The sequence below is a fragment of the Anopheles arabiensis genome, chromosome X (genome assembly GCF_016920715.1).
Source record: "Anopheles arabiensis isolate DONGOLA chromosome X, AaraD3, whole genome shotgun sequence".
In the NCBI taxonomy this organism is placed as follows: Eukaryota; Metazoa; Arthropoda; class Insecta; order Diptera; family Culicidae; genus Anopheles; species Anopheles arabiensis.
This window is the reverse complement of record NC_053519.1, coordinates 11,744,734-11,759,578: the sequence shown is the minus strand read 5'-3', so window position 1 is coordinate 11,759,578 and position 14,845 is coordinate 11,744,734. Positions and strand designations below refer to the sequence as shown.

The 14,845-nt window shown below is 42.8% G+C and overlaps 1 protein-coding gene across 2 annotated transcripts; it reads right to left on the bottom strand.

The window, feature by feature from the left end:
• Positions 1–206: 206 nt before the first annotated feature.
• Positions 207–5,139, bottom strand: LOC120906678 (protein ovarian tumor locus-like). Of its 2 annotated transcripts, none has more exons than XM_040318530.1 (9): positions 4,537–5,139; positions 4,360–4,457; positions 4,100–4,254; positions 3,535–4,037; positions 3,290–3,368; positions 2,870–3,213; positions 995–1,325; positions 787–922; positions 207–707 (listed from the first exon to the last, which is right to left on the bottom strand). In XM_040318530.1, exons 1-8 carry the CDS (start codon positions 4,768–4,770, stop codon positions 831–833), a joined length of 1,836 nt encoding a protein of 611 aa, XP_040174464.1. In that variant the 5' UTR covers positions 4,771–5,139; the 3' UTR covers positions 207–707; positions 787–830. The 2 variants fall into 2 exon arrangements, with proteins under 2 accessions (XP_040174464.1, XP_040174463.1); XM_040318529.1 differs by having other exon boundaries at positions 3,290–3,371; positions 4,537–5,137.
• Positions 5,140–14,845: the final 9,706 nt, after the last annotated feature.

The following is a 14,845-nucleotide window of genomic DNA, read 5'->3' as shown; positions in this document are numbered from 1 at the left end:
GAGTCGGTTGATCGTTAGCTAACCCCCGCAATTGAGAAAGGAGATGTGAATAACTTACCATTTTTTAACTGCGAAAAACAGAACTGAGCCCGCTGCCATCATCACTCTGCTGCTTCCTTATAATCGAGTTGATTGTATGTATGCTTCGCAATGAAAAATCTTTTTGAGCATCATAATTTACACAGTAATGGAACACTAGGGGCGGCTTTGTTTGCATGCAGTTTATTGCTCTGGAATTCATTTATAATGCATTCTTAATCGTACAATGAAATATTGTAAAAAAGTAACTTTTGCTGTGCGCCACGTGCGCCAAGAGGGAACGCACAATGTTCCCTTCGCTGGTGAGCAAACGCGTGTGAAAAAATAAATCAAATTTTGTTAAATCCTTTTTAAAGCAATCTATGCTTTCTCACTTCCGTGGTTAATGAATGTGAAACGAGTTAATAAAATGTAGTTATAACACGATGAGTCATAACAAGTGATATAAAGAAGTATAAAAAATGAGTACAGTGGATTTTCCACTTCAATGCGCGACTTTCGAAGTCAAATACCACTGAATGCACATGCGTCGTGAATATCAACTGCTAATGCAAATATGCTAAAAATAAATGTCTTCGAAATCGCCAAAAAATCAACGCAGAGCATTTCATATTTTTAAAAAAAGGTGCATGATAGAATGTCAAACACCAAAACATAATGGAGTGAATCTGTAAAAAAAATGTTTCGAAACGATTAGCAAACCCTGCCATGAGATTTATCCAAACCACTGCCCACCAAAACACTTACCGAATGCAGGGAGAGGTCAAGGAAGCACCAGCAGACACAATAGTTCAAATGTTGGGCCAATATGGATTACCGCCAACCGGTGGCGGCGAATTGTACGGATTGCTCGTATCGTACGGAACAGCTAACGTGCCAGGATCTGGAATAGCAAGAAGAATTTAGTGTGCACCACATGCTTAAGCAGGAAAGCAATTGCCCATCCGGTACTTACTGTTGGCATCAGCCCCATTCGGTACGCAGTGATAGAAGCACCCATGTATGTACGGCGCATGACCAGCAATTGGTGCGTACGGGGTGATCTGCTGCGGTTGTGATTGCGAGTCTGATTGCTGTTGCTGCTGCTGCTGCAGCAGCTGTTGTTGATAGAGATCGTACAGTAGCAAAAAATCGTTTGTCATTTGATGCATCGCGGAGCTTGCCACAAAGGGCAGTTGTTGCTGTGGTGGCTGTTCTGTTGTTGCCAGCTGTTGGTCGTTGTTTGCCAACATGGATGGCGGCGGAGGCGGCTGCTGCTGACTCAGTCCGGGCGGAGCAGTGAAATTCTAAAAATTAATAAACATGACATGTCGATAACGACATGCGAATTCTTAAGTCCAACGCGATACTCTGACAAGCTGAGCTTAATGCCCTCACAAGCATAATCATGACTTTTTCTGGCTGTGAACAGTGCTGCCAAATGCCACTGTTACAGTCATCAATACTCATGACAGAAACGAAGCTCAAATCAGCTCACGTAAACAACTGAGATGATCAGAGGTGAGGCTTGAACAGTTGGTGGTCCAATCACATGCCTGATGACATTTTGTTTAGCACCCAACTCTTGGTAACTCACTTGGTCGCGACATTTTCTGTCTTTGATAATCACCACATTCTTGCAATATACTTGGCGTAAAACGAGCATGCTTTCTCGCTTTGTCTGGTTTGATGGTTTGTCGGGTCAAACAGAGCGAGAAACCCAGCTCATTTTGTTTCTTGGAACCACTCGCACGCACCACATATGACCATCGCGATGATCACCGATAGAAAATGTCGCGACCAAGTGACAGACCAAGAGTTGGTTGCACATAATGTCACCAAGCATGTGATGGTCGCAACAACTATTTTAACTAAACTCTGATCATCACAATAGAGCTCGTGACGCTGACATTATTTTGTTTCATGACTATGTCAGTGACATTTTGCAGATCTGATCAGAATAAAAAAAAGTCATGACCAGTGTTGTTAATTGTCGACATTTTTTTATGATATTCGCAGTAAGCGGGTGTCAAAATCATTTTTTGATCATGATATTCATGGTTACCATGACACGACTTTCCAAAAGCGACAATCATTTGTGCATTAACAATCAATGCTTTTGCGATGACATGATTGCAAAAAATGTAGAATGAATGTCATTTGACATTTTTCAGTGAGAATCCAGAACTGCTTAATCGTGCATTTACCGATACTAAGCCATTAGACTACTTGATATTTTCACTCAGTGAACCAGGAAAATGGTGTTCTCTTACAGGAGTATAGAAATTCACGCGAAAACACGAAAAAAGGACCCATTTTCGATGAAGATCTAGTTCACTTGAGGTACGGCAAAATCAAAAAGTCAAATGATTGTAGCAGAAAAAATATCATCGTGTCAAATGATATTTTTTTCCGAGATTGTCGAATGAATGCGTGTATCTAGAATGCGATGCTTCAAAAAGTATCATTTTGTAAAATTTTATGTCGACGACTATCACCGTTCGCAACACTGGTCATGACATAGTCCTGACCAAGCGTTGGTCGCAAAAATGTCACGAAGCATTGGTCACACCAATCGTTTTGAGCATCACCTCTGATCATCAATATTGAGTACGTGACGCTGACATGGATTTTGTTTCAGTCATATTGCTTTATGACATTGACAGTGACATTTTGCAGCATTGCTTGCCAATTTACAAGATATATGGCTCAAGACAGTCAAAGTCTATAAAATAGAAAGAGCCTCTGAATATGCTGATTCAAACAAGCGTTTGAACAACATAGAAGGATACATCCCCTCTCTTCAAATACAAGATAGAAGAAGAAGAAGTGTCTCACGTTACACACATACCAGTGGAGTGGTCGCAGTAGGGTAGACTGGATGAAACACGCAACCCCCCAGCCTGGGTGATGGCTGCCGTCCGTTGGTGTCGCCGTAAGCCAGTTGCGCCTGGTCGCAGGCCATCACACTAACCGTGTTGATGCCGCCGTACTGGTCCGGCGACGGGAGATAGTACTGGGGAATTGGATACGGTGCGAGTGATAGGTGCGGATCGGCTACACCGAACGGATGCACATGCTGTGCCGAGGGGTCCTGTTCCGACACGATCCCGGTGACGTCCTTCACCACTGTCGATTCTATGAATGGGTGTTGGGTGTTGGCGAATCGAACACGCTCGCCTCCTCTACGATAGCCTGATACAAAAAAAGCAAATGCATCAATCTTTTTCATTCAAATCCTATGGCGATCTCTAGGATCTCGTGCGTCTACCTTCATGCATAATTTCACCGGACGGTATGATTTGTTTCATGTCTTGGATGCTTTTAGCGCCATCTTCTTTGTTTCCCATCTGCTAAGGAAGAAAAAAAAAACGTACAAGTGAACGTGAAAAATCACAAATTCTACTCCGTGACACCGTTTGCGATCGAACCATAAATGGATAATTAGTAAAACACCAGTATTGCGCAAAAGAAAATAAATCATCTTGTCCGAAAAAGAAAAGGCAGCACACATACCTCCAAAAAGAAAGCACTCCACTTCTCCGCCCGTATTTCGTACCACACGTCGAACTCCACGTTACGGTAGATGTTGCGATCGAGCGCTTTGGCCACCTTGTACGGGAACGGCGTGATGCACATTTCCAGCAGCTGCCGGACGCAGGAAAGCTTCGCGTCCGCCAGCAGCGGGTTCGACTTCTTCGCGCCGCGGCGCACGTGCGGCCCAATGTACACCCGGTACCCCTCGTCCGAACCGTACACGGCAAAGAACCGCTGGATCGCGTCGAAGCTGGTGCTGTTGTGAAAGTGGCACAGGTGCGAATAGATCAGCACGCACTTGGTTTCGTGCGGCTGGCTCAGCACCAGTTGGCGGCCATCCTCGGTGGTGGCGATCTGGCGACCCTCCTCATCCTCGCTGTACGTGGTCTTCGTGTCGTCGGGATCGTGCAGCATCCGCTCGACGGCGTACTGCACGTCCGGCACGCCCAGCACCCTGGTGTACAGTATGTCGTACACTATCGCTACGGGAAGCGAGGGGACAATGAGAAGAAGGAAGGCCGGACGGAATAGACAAACTACTTACATTGACATTCGGCCATATTGATCATGTATTCCGTGGTGTAAATTGAATCGAAATGATTGTTTCGGCCGTAGAAAACTCGCCAAACCGTATCGTTGGCCGCGCTGTGCAGGAACCACTTAGCCTCGGCGAACGGTTCGAACAGGAGCACATTGGCGCTGGGAATCACAGGAAAAGAAAAGCATACATAAGTTGTGTTGTCCAGTTGACAACCGGTTCGACTGGCGAGAGATTTGGTCGAACTCGATAATTGCACTACTTACTTGTAAAGCAGCGCCAAGGCCTTCAGCTCCAGCAGGGTGCCGTGTGTGCGCATCCGGCTCATATTGTTCATGTATGCTTCGAATCCCCACTTTATGTCCTAAAGAGCAAAAGAAAAGCTGGATCACTTTTTCGACCGGGAGTGAGGTTAGGGCGGGGCGTTTGCCACACGAACGCACCTTTACGAATTGTGCCTTGTGGCTGTGCATGTACATTACGCAGTCCTTGCGAACTTTCTCATGGTATTTCTGGATGCCGTGCTGCTGCTCGGAAACGACACGGAACAGCGAGGACGTATCCAACGCCGTGTGCTTGCGGTAGTATCCGAGCTCCTGAAGAAATTTGTCATAAATGTCGGGCGTCTCCCGGCACCCGAAGCCGAATCCACGCTTGGGCGGTTTGTTGTCACCCATCCTGGCAGCCGGACGGTCACGGTTCAGCAGTTCAATTAGTTTGGAACGAGCAGCGTAATTCGGGCGCAAGTCTATTGCGAAAACATTCCGAATACCACCGGCAAATCAACGTTCGAAATGGCGCCCAAAAGTGACGATGTGCAAGAAAAAAAGAGAAACAGCATCTAGCTGTGGAAAAGGACCATCAAACGAGAAAGAGTGAAAGGGCATGTAGCTTTTTTTTCCCCCTGAGATAGTTGCGTGCCACACTGAGCTGAGACTAAACTTCTAGCCAAAGCGAGAGATACGTATGATGACGTATAACACGGTACGAACTAGAAAGACAGAGATAGCGCGATTATCATTACACAGGACGCCAACCTAACGGCAGTTGGTAACACTTTCTATTGTTGGTGTACAGTGTGTGTGTATGTATGGGGGAGGCCGGGATGTGATCGATCAACAAACAAACAGGAAGCAAGAAATCTGACGTTACAGTCGGTACCGCACTGTATGTTACGGCATGTTGCTCGATTATTCAATTTGGGTAATTTTTGACAGTTGATATTTATTCAAGTCAATAAGAGAAAGGCCACGGGAGTGACAAAATGCTGACAAAATTTTCAAAATGTGACCGTAGCAATAGACGATGCGCAATCTCAGATTGTGCAAATATTTATCTGTCAAACGGGTCGGTTTGATATATCTCGGACATATAATCTTGAAAATTTATGCGCAATCTTGGCGCAATCTGAAAATGTATGGAAATGACGTTTATATCTCAGGGTTGGCTACGCGAAATGACTTATGTTTTGATAAAACGAATATATGCGCAATCTGAGATTGCGCATCGTGTATTAATACGGTGAGCTTTTGTCACTTTTTTGAGCTTTTGTCAAAATTTTGTGACCTGTCGCAGCCAGGAAAAAAAGTTGACAAAAGTTGACAAAATTTGTCGTTCGTGAAAAAGCGTAAACAAACAGCTATTTGGCGCAGTTGTGACCCATTGTTATGATAATAATGCTAAAATGCATGATTCTAATTGATTTATGTACCTATTTAGTACTTCTTAAACAAAATATCGATGATATTCAGATGTTGGAGCTTTTTGTCGTTCTTGTGTATGTTTTTGGTGCGGCCACGAGAATAGCTCTTTTTTGCAGTTGACAAGCAATTTTGACAAAGTTGAAAATTTTTTCAACATTTTTTCAGCTCCGTGGCCACGCGCTAAATGATTTTATTCTTTCTCAAATTCACGAACATTACAAATTTACGAAGCTATTATCTCGGATTGATTGGAGAAAGCTTATGAAGAACAAAAGAGAGAGAATGATTTTGAAAACGAACATTTTTGTATTGACAGTAGATTGAAAAAAAGAGATGATTTTAAAAAAGCTTTAACTTATCAATGTGTTGGAGGGAAATTTCCATATTTCGATTTCCCCTTTCGTAATTCATTATTATCCTTGCTTTTCTGAACTTCAAATCTTAAGGATCTTATAGACTGAGGATATTACAGGTTTTCAAGGATAATATTGACATGTTCAGCGTGTTGTTGGTTTGTTCGAGCGTATAACTGACTTTCAGCGAGTTATTGAATTCTTCGGAAGCAGGCGTTGACATGTTGGTCGATACTTTAGTACTGTATATTGAATTTATGATTATTTATGGTTGTTCTATTTGTTCAGGGACGGTCCCATTGGACGGTCGTCAATTCGAACGACTCAATAACATGCCCGTTCTGGGTTCAAGCCTAGAAAGGACCGTCCTACCGTAGCAAGGATTGACTATCCGGCTGCGTTGTAATTAATTAAGTCTTGAAAGACTGTAAAGGCCAGCATGTCCGCGTAGGACGTTACGCCAAATAGAAGAAGAAGAAGATATTTGTTCATTAACTTTTAATAATTAATTCATTAAGCAATACATTCTTTTCGAACCATACCTCCTGAATAAAAAATTAAATGAATATCTTAATATCTTAATTTAATTGAATATCTATACATTCAACTCCCACTACAACAAAAAATCTCTTGTTTATTATTTAGCACCTATATCTCTTGTTTATTATATAGCGCCTGCCATAGCTATATGTTTAGTTTTATTTCGCGATTTGCGGCAAATTCGGAAGAGATAGATAGAACAGTTAATTTATGAATTGTTGGAATGTTTTTTTAACCAATATTACATGACTATAGGAACGGGTCCCTTGGTATAGTCGTCAACTCGTACGGCTCAATAACATGGGGTCAAGTCTAAAATGGACCCTTCATCGCTGGCAAGGACAGGCTATCCGGCTGTGTTGGTGCTGGATAAGTCTCGAAAGCCTATAGGCCGGCATGTTCTCATAGTACGTTACACCAAATAGAAGGATGTCGATGATGCCTATTTCTGCTTAGTCACGTGGCAGGGAGATTTTCTTGACAGGCGAATTTTTGTGACGTATTCGGTGCTTAATGGAAGCCACACGTACTGTTCGCTCCATCGGCTCTAGGTCAGTCGAAGTTCTATTTTCCACTCTAAACCTGTAGATCAACAAAGACACAGTAAAGGCGTTTGTTGGCTTCACATTGCACGATGGGCAGTTTCCAATTCTAATATCGGGATAAAATTATTTTTACAGAAATTATTGGTTTTTAGAACTTGTAGTCAAGTATAATGATAGCTCTTCATCTTCTTTTGGCTCAATAACCGTTGTCGGTCAAGGCCAGTCCGTACCACTTGTGGGCTTGGTTTTCAGTGACTAATTGATTTCCCCCCATAGCAGGATAGTCAGTCCTACGTATAGCGGCACGGTCCATTTGGGGCTTGAACCCATGACGGGCATGTTGTTAAGTCGTACGACACGTGGTACTGTCCCGTTTAAGTGATAGTACATTACATTTAATATTTAGTTTGCAACCATAACACCAGATGGTGCTACATAAAACATTTCAACGGATTTTATAATAGTTTTTTGCTGACATCTTGTTCTTATGCATTGATATCAAACGACCTTCAGAAAAACTTCTCCAAGACCCGTTTCGCCTTCAGAGTGTGTATTAAAACTATAATACTGATGTTCTTGGTTTTGCATCTGTCCGAACAGCAGCAGAATCAGTAGAGGCAGCATTTGTTTCAATGATAGCTTAAATCAATTTTTTTACATTCGTTGTAATGTTAAATCTGTTCTTAGCTCCAATACGTTCCAATACGTGATATTGAACTGCTTTAAGGATTAGAGTTGGGCGGTCCCGTGATACAGTCGTCAACTTGAACGAGTCAATAACATGCCCGTCATGGGTTAATGACGGGATGTTACCGTTCGTATAGTTAATAGAACATTCAAATATTTTAACTCTTCGGTTATCTATTTGGCTTTTTACGTACAGCTTTGTAATCATTTTTGTAGAATATGGTTCTTTTGGTCGCAGAGATTGCCGGTCCCTGGTCCATAAAATAATTGTATTTGTTTATCTGTAACGAAAGGTAATGTGTCACAGGTTCCCTTAATTATATTTAATAATAAAGTTAGGCTAGAATAGCAGAATACATGTTACAGCATACATGCATACATGGGAACACAAATACAGTACAGTGGAAATAAACAGTATATTAAAAGAAAAACTACTTTCTATTGATGAAAATGGAAGTTTATCAAAAGCACTTAGAATAATGATATAAGTTGTACCATCGACGAAATCTGCTACACTAGACACCTATGGAGCCGCCTAGTTACGCAAGTGCCTTTTTTGCAAAAGTTTATTTGAAAAAACTTCAATAAAATTGATCTTCAAAATTTTTTGCAGAACATTTCTTCACAGATCGATAGGATGTATAGTTATGTAGTCATAGTAATCACTGGTCACTTATACCAGGCATGTCAAACTGTTGGCCCGTGTCGTTTTTGAATGCGGCCCGCGAGAATATATTGAGAATTGCTTAAAGCACTGCAAACCAAAAATCTTTTATTACTATTTGAAGAAGTGTATTAAATTTTCCAGAAAACAATAATAATTTTGTTGCTATATTTTTCGAAACTAACATTGATGTACCCATAACATCTAACTATCTTATGCTACACGTACGTACAGAGCAACCGAGACCCTTAAGAAACATTAAATCGAATACAAACTAAGTCGTATTATGTTTCGATTAAACTCTAAAATTAGCACAATTTTGTGCAGACTCTATTACATATTCTATATGGAAAAATAGATTTGCGTCAACTATATAGAAACGAAATAGGAATGAAAATAACTAGATACACACAATTGGAAACTTCCCAACAACTAGTTATGGATTTCGGAATCGCATCCACGGCTCAAAATCATTTCCAACCTTAGCTACTCCGACTCCGATTCCGGCCAAATCAAAGCAAAAGTTCCGCTCAGTGCCTTCCGAAGCCTACAAAGCCGTCTAGAGTCATTCGGAAACGTTGGGGTCGTCGGTTGTCGCACGGAGCGGCTAGTCTGCAGTCAGAAATGGCTCCGGTCGGTTCCACCGATTTTGACAATATCAATGCCTCCGACTGCCGAGAAAAGGTCGGATCCGAAATGCTCCAAACGGATCTACATTTGAAATGTCGAAGCCATGCAATACATAGCTTATTAATAGATTAGCTCACACAGGTCCATACCTTAATTCGCGAATCATTCCCCTTCAAGCAGTGGCGGATTTAACGGTACGCGGACTGAGCGGTCGCGGGAGGCCCCGTCAATGTTGGGGCCTCGTGTATGGTAATTCCAGCATATAGAACAGTGTGTACAGTAATCTCAGCAAGAGCTTCTGTGCTAGATAGGGGCCCGATGGATGAAGGGAATCATAAACTATAGCGGTCCAGTAGAGGGATCCTTAGCACTACCCCCCCCCCCCCCCCCCCGCCAGCAAACCATTAAAGTGTGTTTGATTCGAAACCTAATGCAACAAACCTAACGCTTGACACCAACCGGGGGGCCTTCACTCCTTTTAACGCTTAGGGCCCCCAACACCCTAAATCCGCCACTGCCTTCAAGTGTCAAAAAAAGATTCCCCAATATTTTTGCGTTCACACTCCGAGAATCTTCGTCGGATAAAATTATCGTAATTTAACAAAATTATTTCTAAAATACGGATTCTTGCTATTAGAAATGAATAAACCATCAGAACACTTGGGACTTGGCAATTAGCGAAAACTAATGTTTAAACACGATTTATTACAACTTTTCTCTTGATCTGTCGAAAGAATACAGACAAATATTTTTTGTATTCATCCAGCGATGGATAGCTTGGATTGCTTGAAAAAATTCTCCACAGACTGCTAGACTTCCCGTACCTCAGTGAAAAAATGTGTTTGACAGATATTTTCTAGCAGAACTCCCGTGTGAAAACGCGACTAATGAAAAATATCCTATTTTAATAATAATAAACATATTTTGTCATATAAAACAAAAACAAAAGAGCACATAGAAAACAACGCAATTTTGTAAATAACAAACCATTCCAAATTTATCTGAGGAGCACAAAAAATCAACAATAATGATCTTAAACAGTATTTTATATAAATATTGGGGTGTATTTTTTATTATTAACTTTGCGGCGCGAATCACTGAAAAATTGTACTTGCGGCCCTCTGATGAAATGAGTTTGACACAGCTGTTCTACACCATCAATGATGGTCTGTTCAGCCTTGAGTGTTTTTCCTTTCTGTTCTTCGGTCATCACTTTGTTGGTGTCATAATGTTCTTGTACATTCTACGTTTTCACCATAACATTTATTATAAGCTAGAACAATAATTATCTTATATTTGGCTGGATTTGTTGTGTTCTACTCCTGCGGCAGAGGATATGTGACTCTCCTGGTGATGAATTCTGGTAGCTTCCTGGGGCACTCAAGTAACGTATTGTAATACGCCGCAATTCGATCAAAGGTTGTAGGTTGTTTTTTATGAGAAATGGTGCACATTTCATTTACCAGAGTGCGGAGCGCGATCTGTAAAATCCAAGCCAAACAAAATGTATGCAAACAATTTTGGAGTGAATTTTTAAATATTAATTGTTCAGTGAATAAAACGATGACTCTACTTGGTAGCGGGTTTTTATTGATTTGAAGAGCAGCTTTCCCCAGGATGTGTCCCTTGCCGAACGGTTACGACAGTTACTTTGCATCGCTGCAGAACTCTAAACAGCTAGTTGCTAGGCCTTGCTAGTCATCTCCTCAAAAACAACATGGCATTTACAAACCTTATGAGCCATCGATGAGCCTTTCTTTACGTAGCTGACCCATAATAAAAGGGGATGATCTTCATTTGATTAATGGTCATATCATACAAGAAGACGCATATGAATCAACTGTTAGGAGCTTCTACTATTACTTTTACTATTAGCTCTGCAATGGGATGGGATCCGAAGACCTTCGAGGGATAATACAGGCTCTCCCATCTAGCTCCTATTCCGATACGTCCTCGTCGTGCAGAGTGGTAACATGTGCCATCACTTATCCAAGCTTGGGTACACAGGGTTGACCCAACCCCTTGGGCGGATGGTGGCACATAGCGAACCAGGAGAGGGGTGGGCATCCCGGGAAACTGGGTACCTGAACGTCGGGGGGGAGGGGGGGGTTGGCAACCCGACGCTATACAAAACGACGCGGGGCCAGTCACACAGTCCCATGTATTCAATCGACTAGAGAAAGCCATAGGAATTCTCGAAACGGATTCAACAATCCCGATCCTACACAATGCCCCAGGACTATGATTAATTTGGGCTCATGGAACGTACGCACTCTAAGCGAAGCCGGAGCCTTGAAAAAACTTGATGATGCCCTAGCCACACTGAGCATGGACCACGTAGCTCTACAAGAAAAGCTCGCCAGGATCCGGTGGGCTGGCCATGTTGTACGCATGGAACAGGACGACCCAGCCCGTAAAGTCATTTTAGGCCGTCCACAACGACAGAGGAGGCGTGGTAGGCCCAAATTGAGGTGGCAAGACGGCGTGGACGAAGGCACGAGAACGTGAGCGGTTTCGGACACTCCTGAGGCAGGCCAAGACCGCAAAGCGGTTTCAGTGCTGCATAAGTAAGTAAGTCAGTACTATTACTATTAGAAGCGTATTTCAGCTAACAACAACCTCAGGCTTATTACCTTTTACTGGATGTATGATATACTACTGGTCTCTACCATTTCGTAGTTTCGAGAATGATATGAAGACAACATGAGGAGGACAGCGAAGGTGTGTCAATCAGACTCAAACGTGATGAAATAATAATTATTTTAATAATCATTTCGTCGTAGATAAAAAAACTTGCTTGTGGGAGGTACGGTCTGCCAAAGGAATCTAATCGGAGGTAGTGCATTAGTTGATGTCTATCTATCTATGATGACTATCTGAAGGTGGTAGTTCTATTGGCAATGCTGTAGCTGGCAGTGGTTGGCAGATTCGAAACCTCTAGAAGGTTAACATAGGCTCTCCATCACCGACTCCTACTCAATACGTTCTGCTGGATTCGTGGTCACACAGGTATTCAGGGAAACAAAATAACATCGGAGAGGGCCAGCACGTTTGCGGATAGGACATTACAATGCAGTTTCACATCTTTATTGAATGCTATGGATATACTGCGGAACTCAAAACCAGATGCCAACAGGACCCGAGCATCAACACTATCCTTTCACTATACATCGATTGCCAACGAAAACTTTTAAAATAAGCCAGCATGTTCTGTACAGACGGCCGGTCTTGTAGTACAATCGTCAACTTATAAAAACTCTAGGGGATAAAAACTCTGCTGAGAACTACCGCGGTATAACCACCTTGCATTCTTGTGCCAAGGTGTTTGAGATCGTCATACAAAACTCGCTAATGTATCACTGTCGTTCTTATATTTCTACACGCCAGCATGGTTTCTTTCCTCGACGCAGTGTTACCACAAACCTGGTGGAATTCGTCTCCAACTGCCATGCAGCCGTTACTTCCGGAGCTCAGATGGATGCAGTATACACTGATCTTAAGGCTGCGTTTGATCGTGTGAACCATCGCTTGCTGTTGGCTAAGCTCGCCCGGATCGGTCTCTCTACTCCGCTGGTGAATTGGTTCAGGTCCTATATCTCTGAACGTAGCTACTACGTACAAATCGATGGTGTCTCCTCTAACGTTTTCGAGAGTTCATCTGGCGTCCCTCAGGGCAGCAACTTGGGACCACTGCTTTTCTCGCTTTTTATTAACGACGTCACACTGGCCATTACGGAAGCAGATTGTCTGCCGTATGCGGATGATGTTAGGCTGTTTCGTATCGTACGGAACACTTCCGACTCTCTTTCTCTGCAAAGATCGATTGATGTTTTCTCTGACTGGTGTATCAACAACGACCTGCTAATTTCTGTTGATAAGTGTACGTCAATGTCTCTCTTTAGAATAGCTAGTCCGATGCATGTTCGTTCCATCCTCGAGTTTAGTTCTACAATTTGGTGTCCGTTCTCTAGTGTTTGGTCCAATAGAATAGAAGCTGTCCAAAAGAGAGTTACTCGTATTGTCCTACACTTCACTCCGTGGCGTAATGTAACCCCTCGTCCATCGTATCATACTCGTTGTTTGTTGTTTGGTCTGGACACACTTGCTAGGAGACGTGATAATGCCCAATGTACGTTTTTGTCCAAACTTATTGTCGGTGAGATAGATTCGCCAGAACTACTGGCTAGAGTCAACATAAATGTCCCTCCTAGAGTGTTCCGTAACTACAGACTAATAAGAACTGACCTTACAAGACGTGCATACAGCGAGAACGACCCAATGACTGCGATGGCCCGTAAGTTTAATCAGCGTTACATTTCATTTGACTGGCACCTACCTACTAGATTTTGTTGATCCGTTTTGTCATTGTACACTGCGTTAGTTATTTAAGTTTTAGTTTTAATTCAGTGATAAGGCCGCTTGTTTGGCCAACCACTTAATACAATAAACAATACAACAATACAACAATACAACTCGTGCGACTTAAAAACAAGTCCGTCGTGGGATCAAGCACCGAATGGACCGTGCCCTCATACGTAGGACTGACTATCGTGCTGTGGGTAATCAATAAGTCACTGAAAGCCAAGCCCACTAGTAGTAAATGCAGGTCTTGACCGACAACGGTTGCTATGCCAAAGAAGAAGAAGCAGACCTGTATGGGCCGGCATGGCATGTCCGCGTAGGATGTTACGCCAAATAGAAGAAGATAGATGCATCTAATGTGCTACTAGTGACCAGTAGCTAGTTTTAGTTTTTGTACAAATTGCTACCATTTATAGGGCACCCCACTTGTCTCAGTTGTCTCAGTTATCTCAATCGTATAGCTTTAGTGTGGCTCTGGTTCAGAACGGAACTCTCGGGTGGCATCGACACTCTATCGCAGTTAAATCACAGCAGGTTCTAGGGGTGCGCCTAAGAGCACTTTGCTGTAGGTTGACCCTGATACAGGACGCAGGCGACAGATAGAAAGAAAAACATATACAAAGAGAGAGAGAGGGATAGAGTGAGAGAGGAATAGAGGAGAAAAGGGATCGATGCACACGTAACCATGTGGGTTAGTTTAAAAAAAAAGGTATCGCTAACGAGATGAACGATTGTCTTGTTGCGAGTTTAACGGTGCTGAACGCTCCTAAATAAATCAACTTAGATAAAAATCAACAGCTCTTGCCAGTATTAAGATCGTGTTTTTTTAAAGCGTGCACCCTTGAACGACGGAACGCAGTTGACACAGCGGTAGCGGAGAAGGGGTGAAATCGAAAAGTAAATATCCTGAAGTTTCAACAACCACAAAAATAAAGCCCTCGTTCAAGATGCAGCAGAAAACAATAACTTTATGGAAGGAAACAATAAAAAATACACGCACGCATACGGCACAGAACTCGTACAGCGCGGTCGGGCTGGCTGCCGGTCGCCGCTTTGGGACGCGGAACGCGGGAAGAGTGAACCCGTCACTCTGTTCCTACTGCGTGAGCATCCATAGCCTCGTCGCAAACCTTCGGCCGTTACTTCTTTTTTCTTTCGTAGAGAGCTGGACAGCCTACAAATACATACCAGGCTCTAGGTAGTGCCGGGAATGGTGGGGTGGGTCGGCTTTTCAGCATCAGCCGGAGGATTCATTTGGTAGGAGAGGG

Excerpts from the sequence above, each read along its gene's own strand:
- LOC120906678 (XM_040318529.1), bottom strand. The coding sequence starts at position 4,770 with ATGGGTGACAACAAACCGCCCAAGCGTGGATTCGGCTTCGGGTGCCGG. Across the intron at positions 3,214-3,289 it reads CGGTGAAATTATGCATGAAG|GCTATCGTAGAGGAGGCGAG; the intron begins GTAGACGCACGA and ends TTTTTGTATCAG. Across the intron at positions 1,326-2,869 it reads CTACTGCGACCACTCCACTG|AATTTCACTGCTCCGCCCGG; the intron begins GTATGTGTGTAA and ends ATTAATTTTTAG.